The sequence below is a fragment of the Salvelinus fontinalis genome, chromosome 18 (genome assembly GCF_029448725.1).
Source record: "Salvelinus fontinalis isolate EN_2023a chromosome 18, ASM2944872v1, whole genome shotgun sequence".
Lineage (NCBI taxonomy): Eukaryota > Metazoa > Chordata > Actinopteri > Salmoniformes > Salmonidae > Salvelinus > Salvelinus fontinalis.
In genome coordinates, this window is record NC_074682.1 from 56929825 (window position 1) to 56953727 (window position 23903).

A 23903-nucleotide genomic window follows, 5' to 3' on the forward strand; every position below is an offset into this window, starting at 1 on the left:
GTGACCGAGGCTGAAGCAGGACGTGACCGAGGCTGAAGCAGGACGTGACCGAGGCTGAAGCAGGGCGTGACCGAGGCTGAAGCAGGACGTGTCCGAGGCTGAAGCAGGACGGGCCCGAGGCTGAAGCAGGACGTGCCAGCGGCTGAGGCAGGACGTGCCAGCGGCTGAGGCAGGACGTGCCAGCGGCTGAGGCAGGACGTGCCAGCGGCTGAGGCAGGACGTGCCAGCGGCTGAGGCAGGACGTGCCAGCGGCTGAGGCAGGACGTGCCAGCGGCTGAGGCAGGACGTGCCAGCGGCTGAGGCAGGACGTGCCAGCGGCTGAGGCAGGACGTGCCAGCGGCTGAGGCAGGACGTGCCAGCGGCTGAGGCAGGACGTGCCAGCGGCTGAGGCAGGACGTGCCCGCGGCTGAGGCAGGACGTGCCCGCGGCTGAGGCAGGACGTGCCAGCGGCTGAGGCAGGACGTGCCAGCGGCTGAGGCAGGACGTGCCAGCGGCTGAGGCAGGACGTGCCAGCGGCTGAGGCAGGACGTGCCAGCGGCTGAGGCAGGACGTGCCAGCGGCTGAGGCAGGACGTGCCAGCGGCTGAAGCAGGACGTGCCAGCGGCTGAAGCAGGACGTGCCAGCGGCTGAAGCAGGACGTGCCAGCGGCTGAGGCAGGACGTGCCAGCGGCTGAGGCAGGACGTGCCAGCGGCTGAAGCAGGACGTGCCCGAGGCTGAAGCAGGACGTGCCAGCGGCTGAAGCAGGACGTGCCCGAGGCTGAAGCAGGACGGGTCCGAGGCTGAAGCAGGACGAGCCCGAGGCTGAAGCAGGACGGGCCCGAGGCTGAAGCAGGACGGGCCCGAAGGCTGAAGCAGGACGGGCCCGAAGGCTGAAGCAGGACGGGCCCGAAGGCTGAAGCAGGACGGGCCCGAAGGCTGAAGCAGGACGTGCCCGAGGCTGAAGCAGGACGTGCCCGAGGCTAAAGCAGGACGTGCCCGAGGCTGAGGCAGGACGAGTCCGAGGCTGAGGCAGGACGTGCCCGAATGCTCTTCCATTACAATTACCGGGCGACAAATCCAAAGTAACATGCTCGCTAGATGTCTGGTGGTACAAGTATGAAAGAAAACAAATAGCATTTGTATTTCGGCTATGTGCTCAGAAGCAGGTTTTTGAGACAACATCCATTCATCCATCTCCTCATCCACAGTACTAGAGCTATCATCAATTACTGCAGCCATCTCCTCATCCACAGTACTAGAGCTATCATCAATTACTGCAGCCATCTCCTCATCCACACAGTACTAGAGCTATCATCAATTACTGCAGCCATCTCCTCATCCACACAGTACTAGAGCTATCATCAATTACTGCAGCCATCTCCTCATCCACAGTACTAGAGCTATCATCAATTACTGCAGCCATCTCCTCATCCACAGTACTAGAGCTATCATCAATTACTGCAGCCATCTCCTCATCCACACAGTACTAGAGCTATCATCAATTACTGCAGCCATCTCCTCATCCACACAGTACTAGAGCTATCATCAATTACTGCAGCCATCTCCTCATCCACAGTACTAGAGCTATCATCAATTACTGCAGCCATCTCCTCATCCACAGTACTAGAGCTATCATCAATTACTGCAGCCATCTCCTCATCCACAGTACTAGAGCTATCATCAATTACTGCAGCCATCTCCTCATCCACAGTACTAGAGCTATCATCAATTACTGCAGCCATCTCCTCATCCACACAGTACTAGAGCTATCATCAATTACTGCAGCCATCTCCTCATCCACACAGTACTAGAGCTATCATCAATTACTGCAGCCATCTCCTCATCCACAGTACTAGAGCTATCATCAATTACTGCAGCCATCTCCTCATCCACACAGTACTAGAGCTATCATCAATTACTGCAGCCATCTCCTCATCCACAGTACTAGAGCTATCATCAATTACTGCAGCCATCTCCTCATCCACAGTACTAGAGCTATCATCAATTACTGCAGCCATCTCCTCATCCACACAGTACTAGAGCTATCATCAATTACTGCAGCCATCTCCTCATCCACACAGTACTAGAGCTATCATCAATTACTGCAGCCATCTCCTCATCCACAGTACTAGAGCTATCATCAATTACTGCAGCCATCTCCTCATCCACAGTACTAGAGCTATCATCAATTACTGCAGCCATCTCCTCATCCACACAGTACTAGAGCTATCATCAATTACTGCAGCCATCTCCTCATCCACACAGTACTAGAGCTATCATCAATTACTACAGCCATCTCCAGGGTATTGTGCTCCTCAGAGGATGAAAGAAAGGAGGGAGGGACCTCATCCCCTTCATCCCCGCACTGTAGAGGACCTCTCATCCCCTCCATCCCTGCACTGTAGAGGACCTCTCACCCCCTCCATCCCTGCACTGTAGAGGACCTCTCACCCCCTCCATCCCTGCACTGTAGAGGACCTCTCACCCCCTCCATCCCTGCACTGTAGAGGACCTCTCACCCCCTCCATCCCTGCACTGTAGAGGACCTCTCACCCCCTCCATCCCTGCACTGTGGAGGATAGGCTGTAAATGTAACACCTCATCACACAGAGGGAGAGAGTGACAGAGAGAAAAATCCACATCCCACATGACAACAGCATTGTAACGTCGCTCTTGGAGGACAAGGGATTATCAATAAACCTCGTCAAGCGTACCAACCAATCATTGAGCAGGACAGTGTTGTCGCTCTTTAAGGAGAGATAACCTTTAGATTTAATTAACTTCACACAATAATATTCTGTACGCTGTGTGGCTGCACACTGAGCCCACTGGCCTACAGAGACTAGCTAGGGGATGTACTGGGCAGCAGGGGAGAGTTATAGGACAGACAGAGGACAGCAGCGTGAAGGGGATATACTGGGCAGCAGGGGAGAGTTATAGGACAGACAGAGGACAGCAGCGTGAAGGGGATGTACTGGGCAGCAGGGAGAGTTATAGGACAGACAGAGGACAGCAGCGTGAAGGGGACGTACTGGGCAGCAGGGAGAGTTATAGGACAGACAGAGGACAGCAGTGTGAAGGGGATGTACTGGGCAGCAGGGGAGAGTTATAGGACAGACAGAGGAAAGCAGCATGAAGGGGACAGCAGGGGAGAGTTATAGGACAGACAGAGGACAGCAACGTGAAGGGGACGTACTGGGCAGCAGGGAGAGTTATAGGACAGACAGAGGACAGCAGCGTGAAGGGGACGTACTGGGCAGCAGGGAGAGTTATAGGACAGACAGAGGACAGCAGTGTGAAGGGGATGTACTGGGCAGCAGGGGAGAGTTATAGGACAGACAGAGGACAGCAGCGTGAAGGGGACGTACTGGGCAGCAGGGAGAGTTATAGGACAGACAGAGGACAGCAGTGTGAAGGGGATGTACTGGGCAGCAGGGGAGAGTTATAGGACAGACAGACAGACAGAGGACAGCAGCGTGAAGGGGGCGTACTGGGCAGCGGGGGAGAGTTATAGGACAGACAGAGGACAGCAGCATGAAGGGGACAGCAGGGGAGAGTTATAGGACAGACAGAGGACAGCAACGTGAAGGGGATATACTGGGCAGCAGGGAGAGTTATAGGACAGACAGAGGACAGCAGCGTGAAGGGGATATACTGGGCAGCAGGGAGAGTTATAGGACAGACAGAGCTGATGGAGTGTAATGTTCTATTATTCTTCCTGATGTCTCCCCCCTCCTCCCTCCTCTCTTCACCCACCCAGGGACTGTCTAGGGAGATTGGGTAAGGGATTGATGGATAGACAGTATGTTATATTACCCTGCCCAATCTCTCCTTTCCTCTCTCATTACAAACGTTGACTTCACACCTCCTCCAGTCCACCCATCACTGTCATCCACACAGGGTCGACCGATTAATCGGAATGGCCGATTAATTAGGGCCAATATCAAGTTATCATAACAATCGGAAATCGGTATTTTTGGACACCGATCTTTTTTTTTTTGTTACACCTTTATTTAACGAGGCAAGTCAGTTAAGAACACATTCCTATTTTCAATGACGGCCTAGGAACGGTGGGTTAACTGCCTCGTTCAGGGGCAGAACGACAGATTTTTCCCTTGTCAGCTCAGGGATTCGATCTTGCAACCTTACAGTTAACTAGTCCAACGCTCTAACCACCTGCCTTACATTGCACTCCACGAGGAGCCTGCCTGTTACGCAAATGCAGTAAGAAGCCAAGGTAAGTTGCTAGCTAGCATTAAACTTATCTCATAATAAACAATCAATCATAATCACTAGTTAACTACACATGGTTGATGATATTACTAGTTTATCTAGCGTGTCCTGCGTTGCACATAATCGATGCGTATCTTTGCTCCAATGTGTACCTAACCATAAACATCAATGCCTTTCTTAAAATCAATAGACAGAAGTATATATTTTTAAACCTGCATATTTTGCTAAAAGAAATTCAGGTTAGCAGGCAATATTAACCAGGTGAAATTGTGTCACTTCTCTTGCGTTCATTGCACGTAGAGTCAGGGTATATGCAACAGTTTGGGCCGTCTGATTTGTCAGAATTTTACGTAATTATGACATAACATTGAAGGTTGTGCAATGTAACAGGAATATTTAGACTTATGGATGCCACCCGTTAGATAAAATACAAAACGGTTCCGTATTTCACCGAAAGAATAAATGTTTTGTTTGAGATGATTTCCGGATTCGACTATATTAATGACCAAAGGCTCGTATTTCTGTGTGTTATTATGTTATAACTAAGTCTATGATTTGATAGAGAAATGGTAGTGCGTTTTGAAAGGAGCTCTTCGCAATGCTTCAAGCATTGCGCTGTTTATGACTTCAAGCCTATCAACTCCCGAGATTAGGCTGGTGTAACCGATGTGAAATGGCTAGCTGGTTAGCGGGGTATCCGCTAATAACGTTTCAAACGTCACTCGCTCTGAGACTTGGAGTAGTTATTCCCCTTGCTCTGCATGGGTAACGCTGCTTCGAGGGTGGCTGTTGTCGTTGTGTTCCTGGTTCGAGCCCAGGTAGGAGCTAGGAGAGGGACGGAAGCTATAGTGTTACACTGGCAATACTAAAGTGCCTATAAGAACATCCAATAGTCAAAGGTTAATGAAATACAAATGGTAGAGAGAGAAATAGTCCTATAATTCCTATAAAAACTACAACATAAAATTTCTTACCTGGGAATATTGAAGACTCATGTTAAAAGGAAGCACCAGCTTTCATATGTTCTCATGTTCTGAGCAAGGAACTTAAACGTTAGCCTTCTTACATGGCACATATTGCACTTTTACTTTCTTCTCCAACACTTTGTTTTTGCATTATTTAAACCAAATTGAACATGTTTCATTATTTATTTGAGGCTAAATTGATTTTATTGATGTATTATATTAAGTTAAAATAAGTGTTCATTCAGTATTGTTGTAATTGTCATTATTACAAAAAAAATAAACAATTATTGTCAGATTAATCGGTATCGGCGTTGAAAAATCATAATCGGTCGACCTCTAACACAGATACATGATGTTTCCCTCCACCCATCACTGTCATGCACACAGAGGTTTCCCTCCACGCATCACTGTCATGCACACAGATACATGATGTTTCCCTCCACAGCCACAGATACATGATGTTTCCATCCACGCATCACTGTCATCCACACAGATACATAATGTTTCCCTCCACAGCCATACAGCCACAGATACATGATGTTTCCCTTCACCTATCAATGTCATCCACACAGATACATAATGTTTCCCTCTACAGGCATACAGCCACAGATACATGATGTTTCCCTCCACAGCCACAGATACATGATGTTTCCCTCCACAGCCATAGATACATAATGTTTTCCTCCACAGCCACAGATACATAATGTTTCCCTCCACAGCCACAGATACATGATGTTTCCCTCCACAGCCACAGATACATGATGTTTCCCTCCACAGCCACAGATACATGATGTTTCCCTCCACAGCCACAGATACATGATGTTTCCCTCCACAGCCATACAGCCACAGATACATGATGTTTCCCTCCACAGCCACAGATACATGATGTTTCCCTCCACAGCCACAGATACATGATGTTTTCCTCCACAGCCACAGATACATGATGTTTCCCTCCACAGCCACAGATACATGATGTTTTCCTCCACAGCCACAGATACATGATGTTTTCCTCCACAGCCACAGATACATAATGTTTTCCTCCACAGCCACAGATACATGATGTTTCCCTCCACAGCCACAGATACATGATGTTTTCCTCCACAGCCACAGATACATGATGTTTCCCTCCACAGCCACAGATACATGATGTTTCCCTCCACAGCCACAGATACATGATGTTTTCCTCCACAGCCACAGATACATAATGTTTCCCTCCACAGCCACAGATACATGATGCTTTCCTCCACAGTCACAGATACATGATGTTTCCCTCCACAGCCATACAGCCACAGATACATGATGTTTTCCTCCACAGCCACAGATACATGATGTTTTCCTCCACAGCCACAGATACATGATGTTTCCCTCCACAGCCACAGATACATGTTTCCCTCCACAGCCACAGATACATAATGTTTCCCTCCACAGCCACAGATACATAATGTTTTCCTCCACAGCCACAGATACATGATGTTTTCCTCCACAGCCACAGATACATGATGTTTCCCTCCACAGCCATACAGCCACAGATACATGATGTTTCCCTCCACAGCCACAGATACATGATGTTTCCCTCCACAGCCACAGATACATAATGTTTTCCTCCACAGCCACAGATACATGATGTTTCCCTCCACAGCCACAGATACATAATGTTTTCCTCCACAGCCACAGATACATAATGTTTTCCTCCACAGCCATACAGCCACAGATACATGATGTTTCCCTTCACCTATCACTGTCATCCACACAGATACATCATGTTTCCCTCCACAGCCACAGATACATAATGTTTTCCTCCACAGCCATACAGCCATAGATACATAATGTTTTCCTCCACAGCCATACAGCCACAGATACATGATGTTTCCCTCCACAGCCATAGATACATAATGTTTTCCTCCACAGCCACAGATACATAATGTTTCCCTCCACAGCCACAGATACATAATGTTTTCCTCCACAGCCATACAGCCACAGATACATCATGTTTCCCTCCACAGCCATAGATACATAATGTTTTCCTCCAAAGCCATACAGCCACAGATACATGATGTTTCCTCCACAGCCAGAGGGTTCGATTTATTTATTTCACCTTTATTTAACCAGGTTGACTAGTTGAGAACAAGTTCTCATTTACAACTGTGACCTGGCCAAGATAAAGCAAAGCAGTGCGACACAAACAACAACACAGAGTTACACATTGAATAAACAAACATACAGTCAATAACACAATAGAAAAAGTCTATATACAGTGTGAGCAAATGAGGTAAAGATAAGGGAGGTACGGCAATAAATGGGCCGTAGTGGCGAAATAATTACAATTTAGCAATTAAACACTGGAGTGATAGATGAGCAGAAGATGATCAGAATGGTAGACTGTACATACAAATGGGGACAGGGAGGATGAGGTCATATCCTGTATAAAAGCGGCAGTAGTGGCTGTCATTTTCCAGAGTCAATGTTGCGAGGGCTCTCTGTATTCTATACATAAGGGCATACATCTTGAAAACTTGATTTCTGACATGCAAAACATTTTGGGACGATATCAACAACAGACTAATGAAACAAATACCAACAGATTGTTTCACAGGGGCCTATCAACCCCAAGCCTCGTCATTAAGCTGTGTCCCAAATCACACCCTATAGGGAATAGTGGAACATTTGGTACTCAGTTCAAGTCTCTCTCGCTCTGGGGCCTTGTCACATACGGCTCGGGAAAGCGTCAGTAATTCCCAATTAAAATAAATTATAAGTTAGGCGATATGCAAATCGAGTGGCCGGGTAGCTAGTCACTTCAAAACAAGATGTAGACGGTAGATTTTCGTATTTTCCCCTTTGTCCTCCCTCTCTCTCTCAGGATCCATTACTCTGGTGCTTTTGTATTTTAAAATTCATGTTCTTTATTTTTGTCATTTTTCCCGTTCTACTCATTAGGCTAACGGCCAGACAGGAGCACAAAAGACAACATGAAGTGTTGATCTGTACTACTCATTATATTAGGCTAATTAACTGACATTCTAGTGATCGTGTTTTTTGTTCAACGTTGTCTGTACTGTGGCTGTTTGTCCTCTCATACTTAGACTCAAGAAACACAAGTCTTTATTGTGGAAACCGATAGACTACCAGAGACTCATTAGGATAACAGACAAAAAGGCATACACAAACACAGGCAGGTCTGCGACTGAAGGAACACACGTACACACAGTGAAGGAGCAGTGCACGGGGATACTAACAGGATCAAATACAGGGATATGGGACCAACTACAATCTCTAGATAATCTAAAAAACACAATTGGATGGAATACAATGGGAACTGCTTCCGGCTAGGGTTGAGGGGATCACTAATAAGCAAAATAAACCCATAACTTAGTGATGGTAAAACAAAAAGGAACAAACTTACTTTGGAAACTAGCAATGGATAAATCTCCTGTAAGCCATGCAAATGAGTCAGATGAAACAAAAACAATATTAGCATGAATAACAGAAGACAAGAAAAAAAAAAAACGAAGATGGACAGATTGTACAAGAAAGAGAAAAACTAGCTGAAAAGGGGGAGACCCCCCCCCCTCCACCACCACCCATCAACTTGTCACATGAAAGGAGAAGAGCATCAATGACTTTGTAAATTTACCATTTGTAACATCTAGGCTTCGTCAACAATGGCTGACAACTCTGTGTTTCTACTTGATCCCGATCCTTCAACGTCAGAATGTCACATCAAAATATAAGGTAACTTGTGTCTGGAGTTGAATTTAAGTACCTTAATGCTTTAAATTGACCAAAGCTATACAAAACAAAACGAATAAGAACAGTGTGTCATTGCTCTTGCCGACAGGGGATCTATACAAGGTCACATTAGCTATAGATGCAAGCACCTTTTTAAAATCACACAAACATATTATTTAACATTTAAAAAAAATATATATATGGGTATAACATATACCCAGTAACAATCATTAGCCTTTAGAACTATACAGTAACCCTCTTAGAAGGTCCTCCCAGAACCCACCTGGACAACCATTCCAGGTAATACCATACAGAAACGTCAGGTAGCCTAGTGGTTAGAGTGTTGGGACAGTTATCCAAAGGTTGCTGGATCGAATCCCCAAACCGACAAGGTAAAAATCTGTTCTGCCCCTGAACAAGGCAGTTAACCCACTGTTCCCCGGTAGGCCGTCATTGTAAATAAAAATTTGTTCTTAACTGAATTGCCTAGTTAAATAAAAGGTTAAATTACAAACAAAAATAATTTAAAAAAATAAACCAGCCAAGGGCAATTTTCCTGATTGAAGCATGAGACAAACTGTATTTTCCAATAGCATTAGGCCTACATGAAGAAGGGAAAGCCCATCCTCTATTTGAAGCAGGAAACAACGTTTTTCTCCATCAACTTCCCTTCAGAAGAGAAAACACTATCTGTTGAGCGTGTTAATCCATGTTGTCTTCGACACTACAGATTCTTACTGCGCTGCAGGCTCTTCCTCATGTCCAGGTATACCCAGTGTAAAGTATTTACTGTAAGGCATACATAGTGTAGGCTTGGAATTTCCTACTTTAAAAAGGGAGTTTTAATGTACTAATCAAATCAGATGTTACGGGTCACATGGTTAGCAGATGTTACGGGTCACATGGTTAGCAGATGTTACGGGTCACATGGTTAGCAGATGTTACGGGTCACATGGTTAGCAGATGTTACGGGTCACATGGTTAGCAGATGTTACGGGTCACATGGTTAGCAGATGTTACGGGTCACATGGTTAGCAGATGTTACGGGTCACATGGTTAGCAGATGTTACGGGTCACATGGTTAGCAGATGTTACGGGTCACATGGTTAGCAGATGTTACGGGTCACATGGTTAGCAGATGTTACGGGTCACATGGTTAGCAGATGTTACGGGTCACATGGTTAGCAGATGTTACGGGTCACATGGTTAGCAGATGTTACGGGTCACATGGTTAGCAGATGTTACGGGTCACATGGTTAGCAGATGTTACGGGTCACATGGTTAGCAGATGTTACGGGTCACATGGTTAGCAGATGTTACGGGTCACATGGTTAGCAGATGTTACGGGTCACATGGTTAGCAGATGTTACGGGTCACATGGTTAGCAGATGTTACGGTCACATGGTTAGCAGATGTTACGGTCACATGGTTAGCAGATGTTACGGTCACATGGTTAGCAGATGTTACGGTCACATGGTTAGCAGATGTTACGGTCACATGGTTAGCAGATGTTAGCAGATATGGGTCACATGGTTAGCAGATGTTAGCAGATATGGGTCACATGGTTAGCAGATGTTACGGTCACATGGTTAGCAGATGTTAGCAGATATGGGTCACATGGTTAGCAGATGTTATGGGTCACATGGTTAGCAGATATGGGTCACATGGTTAGCAGATATGGGTCACATGGTTAGCAGACATGGGTCACATGGTTAGCAGACATGGGTCACATGGTTAGCAGATATGGGTCACATGGTTAGCAGATGTTAGCAGATATGGGTCACATGGTTAGCAGATGTTATGGGTCACATGGTTAGCAGATGTTAGCAGATATGGGTCACATGGTTAGCAGATGTTATGGGTCACACGGTTAGCAGATGTTATGGGTCACACGGTTAGCAGATGTTAGCAGATATGGGTCACATGGTTAGCAGATGTTATGGGTCACACGGTTAGCAGATGTTATGGGTCACACGGTTAGCAGATGTTATGGGTCACACGGTTAGCAGATGTTAATGCGAGTGTAGCGAAATGCTTGTGCTTCTAGTTCCGACAGATGACTTGTTAGATATTACTGCACTAACAAATTCACAACGACTACCTTAAACACACAAATGTAAAGGGGTGAATGAGAATATGTACATATAAATATATGGATGAGCTATGGCCGAGCGGCATAGGCAAGATGCAGTAGATGGTATAAATTACAGTATATACCTATGATATGAGTAATGTAAGATATGTAAACATTATTAAAGTGGCATTATTTTAAGTGACTAGTGATGCCTTTTATTAAATCCATTTATTAAAGTGGCCAGAGATGCATCCCATGTCCAAGTGTAAATTCTGTTATATTGAGGATGAACTGTATGGCTCTATCCTTTCTATCCACTGCATTCTGGGTACCACAAATTGGTTCAGAAGAGCTTGAGCACACACACACACAGACTGTTGTAAACAGGGTTCCCAAATAGTACCCTATTCCCTATTTAGTGCACTACTTTAGACCAGGACCAATGGCACCCTATTCCCAATTTAGTGCCCTACTTTAGACCAGGACCAATGGCACCCTATACCCTATTTAGTGCACTACTTTTGTCAAGGGCCCCTAGGATGGAATAGGATGCCATTTGGAACACAGTCATGGTTTATCAGTTTTAAAATCAGAGCAAAGTAAACACAAACACTAATCAACATGTCAACCAGAGCCGTGGTTGTTTTTCCACTTTTAACTTCGCATTTTAGGGGACCTCGTAATATACCGGGGTAGACTAAACTCCACGCACACTGATAGAAGCAGAACATTTAAAGAATATGTAATGATGTAATATGTCTTTGCTATTGTTGTTACAAAAAATGTATTTCTCTACTTGGGTCTGAAAGTTTGATGCTCTGTATGTGAAAACAAATATATTTTGTCGGACAGAAATACCCCATCTACTATGGACTACTGACACCTAAAGAACGAACAGAACATTTACATTTACATTTAAGTCATTTAGCAGACGCTCTTATCCAGAGCGACTTACAAATTGGTGCATTCACCTTGTGATATCCAGTGGAACAACCACTTTACAATATCCACATATCCCTACCGGCCAAACCCTCCCTAACCCGGACGACGCTAAGCCAATTGTGCGTCGCCCCACGGACCTCCCGGTCGCGGCCGGCTGCGGCAGAGCCTGGGTGTGAACCCAGAGACTCTGGTGGCACAGCTAGCACTGCGATGCAGTGCTCTAGACCACTGCGTCACCCGGGAGACGTCCAGAACACAGAATATCTATCTGTACCACTCCACATACTGTGAGCCCGGTACCGGAACGGCGGTTTAGCCCGGTACCGGAACGGCGGTTTAGCCCGGTACCTGAACGGCGGTTTAGCCCGGTACCTGAACGGCGGTTTAGCCCGGTACCTGAACGGCGGTTTAGCCCGGTACCTGAACGGCGGTTTAGCCCGGTACCGGAACGGTTTAGCCCGGTACCGGAACGGTTTGTGTTCTTAAGCAACTACATTGCCGTCTTTGTCATGACCAATGTTTGGTAATGGAATGTCAATGAGTGACAAGAAGTTGGCATGATGACACAAACAGACTGGGACTCAGGCTGATATACTGTGCTTCAAACGGATGACAGTATGACTATACAAAACGCCTGTATTCAAAAACAAGCAATCTGAACTGATAGACCTCACTGATCAGTTACTATACCACTTACTTGTCAGTCACGACAGTTACACGCCAGTTACTATACCAGTTACACGCCAGTTACTATACCAGTTACACGCCAGTTACTATGCCAGTTACTATGCCAGTTACTATGCCAGTTACTATGCCAGTTACTATGCCAGTTACTATGCCAGTTACTATGCCAGTTACTATGCCAGTTACTATGCCAGTTACTATGCCAGTTACTATGCCAGTTACACGCCAGTTACACGCCAGTTACTATGCCAGTTACTATGCCAGTTACTATGCCAGTTACTATGCCAGTTACACGCCAGTTACTATACCAGTTACACGCCAGTTACTATGCCAGTTACTATGCCAGTGCCAGTTACTATGCCAGTTACTACGCCAGTTACACGCCAGGTGTAAGAGGCCCAGTAAAGACGCTGATGAAGTGTATACCAACCACACAGTGAAGAGGAATGAGGAGGAGGAGGACTGATTTCCCCTGGACCTTATTCACTTTACATATCTCTGATGTTTTAGCTCCGGCACTATAAATAAACACTTCCTGCCTCTCAACACGTCCCACTACTAATGACCTCAAAGACAGGGAAATATTACTAGTATTTTTTATTTTTTTTAAATGATGCTTTTCCTCTCCATCTCACTCAGACTTGCACACAAACACACTGAAAGATCAGTGAACAAAAACAAGATGGGTTTCATAAAAATAGGAATTATAAAACAGAGGAGGAAAGGACTATTTATGGGAACATGACACTACAAAATAGGCCACTTGGATGATTAGCTCCAACGTTGGATTTATTACAAAGATGTGAGTGGACTGAGGGACAGACACACTGGAGTACAGATAGACAATAGAACAGCAAACAGACAAGAGAAGACAAACAAGAGTATGTGAGAGGTAAAGGAATATCTCTATAGTATAGTGGTGAGAGAGTGAAAAAAGGGCAGAGGGAGAGGAAGAGAGAGAGAAGTAGGGAGAGGGAGAGAGGAGGAGAGAAAGTGAAGTAGGGGGAGGGAGAGAGGAGGGAGGAGGGGAGAGGGAGAGGAGCAGAGAGAAGTAGGGAGAGAGGGGGAGAGAGAAAGAGGAGGGAGGGACAGGAGGATATAAGAGGTAGAGGAGGAGAAAGGAGAGGACAGTGAGGAGAGAGAAGTGGGAGGAGAGAGAAGAGGGAGGAGGAGGAGACTTACTCTGCAGACTGGGAAGGTTGGTATCCTCTGGTTTGGTTTTGAGCAAATGAGGCAGCCGTGTGTACCTGTACCCAAACCCACAACCCTGTAAGAGAACAGAAACTATGGTGAGGCTGGGGTTAGTGAGAACAACACACAAGAGGTCAGGGACAAGAGAGCGAGAACGAGAACCCAGACCCACAGCCCTGCAACAGAACCCATGGTGGGACAATTGTGCACTGAGAAGCTAAACCGGCAGACGGTGCTGATAGAGGAGAACCGAGGACGGGGTACGTACCCTCCACAGGCGCACCAGGATCCAGTTAGTTTGAGCCCAGGGCCTCTGTTCATACGGGGCCAGCAGGTTTCTCATCATGGACACACGTCTAGGAGACAAACATACTCTTTCACATACGAGGCTCGGTGATGCTTTCGCATACGAGGCTCGGTGATGCTTTCGCATACGAGGCTCGGTGATGCTTTCGCATACGAGGCTCGGTGATGCTTTCACATACGAGGCTCGGTGATGCTTTCACATACGAGGCTCGGTGATGCTTTCACATACGAGGCTCGGTGATGCTTTCACATACGAGGCTCGGTGATGCTTTCACATACGAGACTCGGTGATGCTTTCACATACGAGACTCGGTGATGCTTTCACATACGAGACTCGGTGATGCTTTCACATACGAGACTCGGTGATGCTTTCACATAGGACACAGCTTGCAAGACATACCTGATACACGTGAGAAAAATTATTGGCATTGAACTAAGAGGTTATTTGGTGTCTATTTTTGGTATGTTCACAATAGCCTTAAAACACATAAAAAAACACACACACACAGTACTCACTGTTCCTCTGGGATCCTCTCCACGGCTCTGAGGGATTGTGGGTAACACACGTAACTGGCCAGAGCCTGCATGAGGGAGTCTTTGATGTCTACGGAGAAAGAAACACACAGAACAAGATTTAAAATGTAAATACAGACTCTACCAGAACACCAGAGGGATATGCTATGAAGCAAGCTACATCTAAGTCAGGCTTCTCATAAAACTAGCCAGCTTCAGTTAGCTTCACATTCCAGGTCAGGCGTCATCCGTACCACAAACGGTGGATATCGGTCGTCCGTCTGCTGCTAACTCTAGAAGGTCTGTATCTGCACGTCCAGCACATAAACTATTTATTTAACAGACAATGGTGAACAACTTCAGCAAGCTATGGCTGGATATAGGTTGTTAGAAGTCCCATCTGTCTGTTATTCCACAGGCTTATTGTTAATGCATATGGTTAATGTATTTCTACCTCAATGTGCCACGATGGTCATGAAAATATACGCATATTTAACAGTAGAATAATAGCCTGGTGTTGATTTGCACCATGAGCCGGCAGTCTAGTAAATCCATGTACTGTAATACACACAATCCCAAAGAAATGTCATTAATAATTTGTTTAGGAAGGTCCTAAAAAAAAAATATATATACAATAAAAAACATGATATCAAGACAATTTATTTCTAAAGAAGACAACAGCATGTTGTGAGTTGTATTTATCTGTGCTTATCAGAGGCTATATGGCCGTGCCATGCCAATGAAATGAACGACATTACACTCTTATACTATCCTACAAGTCAAAAACACATTTTACAGTAAGAATATAGCCCAAAAAATAAAGGTTTCCCCCCCCCCCCCCCCCCAAATAGCAGTAACCAAGTGAGGCACGCGTTGAGCCATGGTGACTCTAGGAAAAAGTTGTATTTTGAAACAGAGCCAATCTGCACAATTTAGAAAATAACTTGTCAAGATTCATTAGAAATCGTGCCAAATAACCGGTTCATTAGAAAACAGTCCCTTTCCTCGTCAATGCATGCTGTGCTGTTCATCAGTCTTAATCTGACAACTGATACAATTGTCACCTATCAGGTGATTTAATATCGTCTTAACTCCACATCTATTATTATGTGTGTAAAATATGTTTAAATATAGTTTAGGTGTAGGTTGGCAGGGCCATTAGGTTGGCAGGGCCATTAGGTGTAGGTTGGCAGGGCCATTAGGTTGGCAGGGCCATTAGGTTGGCAGGGCCATTAGGTGTAGGTTGGCAGGGCCATTAGGTTGGCAGGGCCATTAGGTTGGCAGGGCAATTAGGTTGGCAGGGCAATTAGGTTGGCAGGGCCAGTAGGTGTAGGTGTAGGTTGGCAGGGCCATTAGGTGTAGGTTGGCAGGGCCATTAGGTTGGCAGGGCCATTAGGTTGGCAGGGCCATTAGGTGTAGGTGTAGGTTGGCAGGGCTATTAGGTTGGCAGGGCCATTAGGTGTAGGTTGGCAGGGCCATTAGGTTGGCAGGGCCATTAGGTGTAGGTTGGCAGGGCCATTAGGTTGGCAGGGCCATTAAGTTGGCAGGGCCATTAGGTGTAGGTTGGCAGGGCCATTAGGTTGGCAGGGCCATTAGGTTGGCAGGGCCATTAGGTGTAGGTGTAGGTTGGCAGGGCCATTAGGTGTAGGTTGGCAGGGCCAGTAGGTTGGCAGGGCCATTAGGTTGGCAGGGCCATTAGGTTGGCAGGGCCATTAGGTTAGCAGGGCCATTAGGTTGGCAGGGCCATTAGGTTGGCAGGGCCATTAGGTTGGCAGGGCCATTAGGTTGGCAGGGCCATTAGGTTGGCAGGGCCATTAGGTTGGCAGGGCCATTAGGTTGGCAGGGCCATTAGGTGTAGGTTGGCAGGGCCATTAGGTTGGCAGGGCCATTAGGTTGGCAGGGCCATTAGGTGTAGGTGTAGGTTGGCAGGGCCATTAGGTGTAGGTTGGCAGGGCCAGTAGGTTGGCAGGGCCATTAGGTTGGCAGGGCCATTAGGTTGGCAGGGCCATTAGGTTAGCAGGGCCATTAGGTTGGCAGGGCCATTAGGTTGGCAGGGCCATTAGGTTGGCAGGGCCATTAGGTTGGCAGGGCCATTAGGTTGGCAGGGCCATTAGGTTGGCAGGGCCATTAGGTTGGCAGGGCCATTAGGTTTAGGTTGGCAGGGCCATTAGGTTGGCAGGGCCATTAGGTGTAGGTTGGCAGGGCCATTAGGTTGGCAGGGCCATTAGGTGTAGGTTGGCAGGGCCATTAGGTGTAGGTTGGCAGGGCCATTAGGTTGGCAGGGCCAGTAGGTTGGCAGGGCCAGTAGGTTGGCAGGGCCAGTAGGTTGGCAGGGCCATTAGGTGTAGGTTGGCAGGGCCATTAGGTGTAGGTGTAGGTTGGCAGGGCCATTAGGTTGGCAGGGCCATTAGGTTGGCAGGGCCATTAGGTTGGCAGGGCCATTAGGTTGGCAGGGCCATTGGCGTAGGTGTAGGTTGGCAGGGCCATTAGGTGTAGGTTGGCAGGGCCATTGGCGTAGGTTGGCAGGGCCATTGGGTGTAGGTTGGCAGGGCCATTGGCGTAGGTTGGCAGGGCCATTGGCGTAGGTTGGCAGGGCCATTAGGTTGGCAGGGCCATTAGGTTGGCAGGGCCAGTAGGTTGGCAGGGCCATTAGGTTTGCAGTTTGCAACTGCACATGGGGACAAAGATTGTACTTTTTGGAGAAAATGTCCACTGGTCTGATGAAACAAAAATAGAACTGTTTGGCCATGATGACCATCGTTATGTTTGGAGGAAAAAGGGGGATGCTTGCAAGCCGAAGAACACCATCCCAACCGTGAAGCACGGGGGTGGCAGCATCATGTTGTGGGGGTGCTTTGCTGCAGGAGGGACTGGTAAACTTCACAAAATAGATGGCATCATGAGGAAAGTAAATTATGTGGATATATTGAAGCAACATCTAAAGACATCAGTCAGGAAGCTAAAGCTTGGTCGCAAATGAGTCATGTGAAATCAACCGAATGTCTTTCAGTTGAGTGGTTTCCTTATATGAACTGTAACTCAGTAAATTCAGAGAAATTGTTGCTGTTGATTTTATATTTTTGATCAGTATATTTAGCAGTCTTATAGCTTGGGGGTACAAGCTTTTCAGGGTATTTTTGGTTCCAAACTTGGTGCATAGGTACCGCTTGCCGTGCGGTAGAAGAGAGAACAGCCTATGACTTGGGTGGAGAGTTACACCATTTACCCCTTTTTTGTGGTATCCAACTGGTAGTTACGGTCTTGTCTCATCGCTGCAACTCCCGTAAGGACTCGGGAGAGGCGAAGGTCGAGAGCCGTGCGTCCTCCGAAACACAACCAAGCCAAGCCGCACTGCTTCTTGACACACTGCCCGCTTAACCCGGAAACCAGCCGCACCAAAGTGTCTGAGGAAACACTGAACACCTGGCGACCGTGTCAGCATGTATTGCGCCCAGCCCGCCATAGGATTCGCTGACGTTGATGGAGAGGTTGTTGTCCTGGCACCACACTTCCAGGTCTCTACCACCTCCCTGACGGCTGTCTTATCATCGTCGGTGACCAGGTAGTGACCGTTGTGTCGTCTGCAAACTTAATGACGGTGTTGGAGTCATGCGCAGCCACGCAGTCATTGGTGAACAGGGAGTACAGGAGGGGACAAAGCACGCACCCCTGAGGGGTTCCCATGGGGCACCGTCTATTACTCCTTCCAGTGTCAGGTATCCTACAAGCCTGCCTCTACAGCACCGTCTCCTCCTTCCAGTGTCAGGTATCCTACAAGCCTGCCTCTACAGCACCATCTACTCCTCCTTCCAGGGTCAGGTATCCTACAAGCCTGCCTCTACAGCACCGTCTACTACTCCTTCCAGTGTCAGGTATCCTACAAGCCTGCCTCTACAGCACCGTCTACTACTCCATCCAGTGTCAAATATCCCACAAGCCTGCCTCTACAGCATCGTCTCCTCCTTCCAGTGTCAGGTATCCTACAAGCCTGCCTCTACAGCACCGTCTCCTCCTTCCAGTGTCAGGTATCCTACAAGCCTGCCTCTACAGCACCGTCTCCTCCTTCCAGTGTCAGGTATCCTACAAGCCTGCCTCTACAGCACCATCTCCTCCTTCCAGTGTCAGGTATCCTACAAGCCTGCCTCTACAGCACCGTCTCCTCCTTCCAGTGTCAGGGATTTGAGACTGGACCACGATAAACAACACGACTTTGACTCATTGAAGTAGACATCCAAAAAGCTTTGTCCTTTATAACAAAATGCAATTCACCACTTGTCTGTTGTATCACCCTGTCACAGGCCCTCCGTGTCAACACCACCTCACAGGCCCTCCGTGTCAACACCACCTCACAGGCCCTCCGTGTCAACACCACCTCACAGGCCCTCCGTGTCAACACCACCTCACAGGCCCTCCGTGTCAACACCACCTCACAGGCCCTCCGTGTCAACACCACCTCACAGGCCCTCCGTGTCAACACCACCTCACAGGCCCTCCGTGTCAACACCACCTCACAGGCCCTCCGTGTCAACACCACCTCACAGGCCCTCCGTGTCAACACCACCTCACAGGCCCTCCGTGTCAACACCACCTCACAGGCCCTCCGTGTCAACACCACCTCATAAGATGAGGAAGTACATTGCCTGCTGCAGTTGTTGGAGAGAGGTCTAGTTTGCAGCCCAACATGCAACAGTGAGAAGACCAGCAAGGGGACCCGCTGCAGAGTGAACCAATCATAACATCTGGAGTGAACCAGCTCTGATCGCTGTGTTATCCATTCTATGTCACATATCATAACATCTGGAGTGAACCAGCTCTGATCGCTGTGTTATCCATTCTATTTCACATATCATAACATCTGGAGTGAACCAGCTCTGATCGCTGTGTTATCCATTCTATTTCACATATCATAACATCTGACGTGAACCAGCTCTGATCGCTGTGTTATCCATTCTATTTCACATATCATAACATCTGGAGTGAACCAGCTCTGATCGCTGTGTTATCCATTCTATTTCACATATCATAACATCTGGAGTGAACCAGCTCTGATCGCTGTGTTATCCATTCTATTTCACTGAATGAGTGAATGTAGCGTTAAAGTTGGTTCCACCATACTAATCATAACCACCATTGATGCTGTAATCAGTGCTCTGTCTGTCTGTGTGTGTGTGTGTGTGACCGACCAGCATCTTTGATGAGGTGCCAGAATCTAATCTATGCTGTCAGCCTCACCTCTTTGTCTGCTCACCAACGGTTGTCAAAATGGGAAAACCAGAATTAGGTAGGTTTAGACTGACTTGTTTAAACTTCAACATAGTACCTTGTATGCGTGTCAGATATCACCGATCCTAACTGCCATTGGTAATAGAACAATGACTATGTGTGTGTGTGTGTGTGTTCACAGAAACATGTACGGAGCCAGCACATGGAGACTAGCAAGATGATGTGATGACGTCCAGACTGACAGACAGGCTTGATACGGATGTCTCTGAATGGACAGAGACCTGGCACTCTGACAGACAGGCTAGATACTGATGTCTCTGAATGGACAGAGACCTGACACTGACAGACAGGCTAGATACTGATGTCTCTGAATGGACAGAGACCTGGCACACTGTATCTGTATCGTCTGGGAATGACAATGAAAAGTGAAAGGTGAACATTGCTATACTGTCTAGGATCAGCGTGGCGCTAGCGGCACACCCCCCCCCCCCCCCCCCCCCACTGAAAAACCAGTGCCGCGAAATTCAAAAAAAATATTTTTTTTAAATATTTAACTTTCACACATTAAAGTCCAATACAGCTAATGAAAGACACAGATCTTGTGAATCCAGTCAACATGTCCGATTTTTAAAATGTTTTACAGGGAAGACACAATATGTAAAGATGTACATCTATTACCTAAAAACACATTAGCATAATCCACCATCTTTTATTTGTCCACCAACACCAGTAGCCATCACCAATTCGGCTAAACTAAGATATTTATAGCCCCTAACCAACAAAAAAACTCATCAGATGACAGTCTGATAACATATTTATGGTATGGGATAGGTTTTGTTAGAAAAAAGTGCATATTTCAGGTAGATGGCATAGGTTACAATTGCACCCACCGTCACAAATGGAATAGAAAAACTACTTAGAGCAACGTGTTTACCTACTTACTAATCATCAAACATTTCGTAAAAATACACAGCATACACGAATCGAAAGACACAGATCCTGTGAATACAGACAATATTTCAGATTTTCTAAGTGTCTTACAGCGAAAACACAATAAATCGTTATATTAGCATAGCACATAGCACATAGCAGCCCAGCATTGATTCTAGCCAAAGTGAGCGATAACGTCAACATCGCCAAAAATATATTAATTTTTTCACTAACCTTCTCAGAATTCTTCAGATGACACTCCTGTAACATCATATTACACAATGCATATAGAGTTTGATCGAAAACGTTTATATTTAGCCACCAAAATCATGGTTAGACAATGTGAAATGTAACTCAGCTGGTCAGAATATGTCCTTGCGCCACTTAGACAGTGATCTACTCTTATACATAAATACTCATAAACGTGACTAAAAAATATAGGGTGGACAGGGATTGATAGACAATTTAATTCTTAATACAATTGCGGAATTACATTTTTTAATTTATCCTTACTTTTCAATACAGTTTGCGCCAAGCGAAGCTACGTCAAAAAACATGGCGTCCTAAGCCACTAAAATGTTTCGACAGAAACACGATTTATCATAATAAAAATGTCCTACCTTGAGCTGTTCTTCCATCAGTATCTTGGGCAAAGGATCCTTTCTTGGGAGTAATCGTCTTTTGGTGGAAAGCTGTCCTCTTGCCATGTGGAAATGCCAACTGCGTTCGGGATGAACTGAAAAGCGTGCCCAACTATTCACATCGTTTCAAAAATAAATGTCCCAAAATCGCACTAAACGGATATAAATTGCTATAAAACGCTTTAAATTAACTACCTTATGATGTTTTTAACTCCTATAACGAGTGAAAAGATGACCGGAGAAATATAACAGGCTAAACTAACGCTTGGAACAGGAGGGGGTCGGTGTCCTCCACGCGCGTTACGCAGCAAGAAAAGACTTGCTAGCTACAGGGTTTTTTCATTTGTAGGGCCTGTGAACGCGCAATCGACCCCATTGGAATCGTCATCACGTAAAGGCATCCAGGGGAAGACGTAAGAAGTGTCCGTATAGTCATAGCAATAACAGTGCCCTTTTAACTGACTTCAGAACAGTGGCCAACATTTCTGAAATCTGACTCCATGTCAGGGAAATTGCTGTAGAATGGGCTCTGTTCCACTTAGAGACAAAATTTCAACTCCTATAGAAACTATAGACTGTTTTCTATTCAATAATAATAATAACATGCATATTGTACGATCAAGGATTTTGTGGGAAGCCGTTTCAAAAATTACCCAATTAGCATAAATAGTCTCAACAGCGCCCCCATCCCCAACAGGTTTTTAACAGAACACTACTATGGTATTACGTAAAGAGTTGTTAATTCTACATGGACCTGCTACTACATTTGAAAGTTCTAAAAGTTTTTTTTTTAATTAGTTTACAATATCTACATGAATTTAACAATTGCATTCTTCTCGTATTACTCTGGAGGCTACTGACCCAAAGCTTACTCCGGCATCTTACCATACATCCGCCTGTAGTTATTGGACTCACCCTGCAGGAGGTTTGTTAGTAGTGATTGAGTGGAGAGGAAACAGCTGTGGGCAAGGTTCTGACAGATGGGTGTGTCTTGGTGGTGGCAAGGACACACCCACATCAAACCACACCCCCAAGCCAACTCACGTTTGGCTTCTGTCATGGCCGCCAGCATTTCTTGAAGAGCAAGCCAAAAAAAAACGAGGCCAAATCAGCAGATGCAGTTCCACTTTAAGAAGAGCTAACTGAACTGGATCAGAACCAAAACAATCAGAATCCTGAGAACTGAACAAGGCTTCCTGACTCGTCTGATGTATAAAATCCATCTGAGAGAACGAGATATGAGGATCTCATTCTAAACGAAGCAAAAAACAAACATGACGGAACATAAATAAGAAGAATGTATCCAGTCACCGTGACAACAAGCAGAGAGTCACACAACGCTGAGCCCGGAGAAGAAACAAACACACTGCCTGAGTTCCAAATGCCACCCGTTTCCCTATTTAGTGCACTACTTTTGACCAGGTCCCATATGATTTTGATCTAAAGTAGTGCCCTATATAGAAAAAAAGGGTGCCATTTGTTACGCACTGAGTGTCTGACAATGATAATTAACACTGACGCTTTTATATGACCATATATTTGGATTTGTTATGTACTGTACATAAATACTAAGATGTGTATCTAAGACATGACTGATATCTTATGAATAGAGTTAGATTAGTGAAATGTGAAATGGCACACTTCACTATATAGTGCTCTACTTTTGAAGGGAAACATTTGGAACCCATGTAGGAAATAGGATGAATTTAGGACTCATACTAAGTTTATCTGAGGTGACGTGACAGAGTTAGAGTACTAGACCACTCTCAGTGTCACACCAGACGAGCATGAACGATACATAACATTTTTCAAATGAATACTGAAATCACACCTGGGTTTTATAAAAAAAATAATTAAAAAAAATCTTGTCCTTTTATCTGGGCTTGATTGAGTTTAACTGGCTTAATGGACCAATAGAATAGCCCCAAACGTACAAACCCCACTCATTGGGCACTCTAGGCAAGTAGGCACACTAGAGAAAAAAAAACGTTAAGTATTTGAAAGATGTCTAATAGCATTTCAACCCACCCAGGTTCTGCTGAACACTCGATCTGAAAACCTTCTCTCGTAATAGTCACACAATAACAAACCATTTACTTTTAACAAAAAAAAACACCTTTCTAAGGAAAACAACACTTGAAAGCAATTCCTTTAAATAGGATTCTAAAACACGTGTCAACAGCATTGTCTATGGAGGACAAGGAAAAACACAGACATTTCCTTTCGTTTACTCTGTCTGCCTGGAGCTCAAACAGACCTGTCTGCCTGGAGCTCAAACAGACCTGTCTGCCTGGAGCTCAAACAGACCTGTCTGCCTGGAGCTCAAACAGACCTGTCTGCCTGGAGCTCAAACAGACCTGTCTGCCTGGAGCTCAAACAGACCTGTCTGCCTGGAGCTCAAACAGACCTGACTGCCTGGAGCTCAAATTGTAAAAACGTATAATTATCCATTCATAGTTAGAAATTAATCCTGGCGAAAAATAGCAGTACCG

General features: G+C 45.9%; 1 protein-coding gene across 1 annotated transcript in view; it reads right to left on the reverse strand.

Moving 5' to 3' along the window:
- The window catches only part of LOC129815776 (E3 ubiquitin-protein ligase RNF123), a 289130-nt gene that overhangs the window by 180007 nt on the left and 85220 nt on the right, over positions 1-23903 (reverse strand). Inside the window, exons 28-30 of the mRNA XM_055869888.1 lie at positions 14621-14708; positions 14067-14154; positions 13790-13874 (exon numbers count right to left, since the gene is read on the reverse strand). Of these exons, the coding sequence (XP_055725863.1) occupies positions 13790-13874; positions 14067-14154; positions 14621-14708 (261 nt within the window). The remainder of the gene's footprint in view (positions 1-13789; positions 13875-14066; positions 14155-14620; positions 14709-23903) is intronic.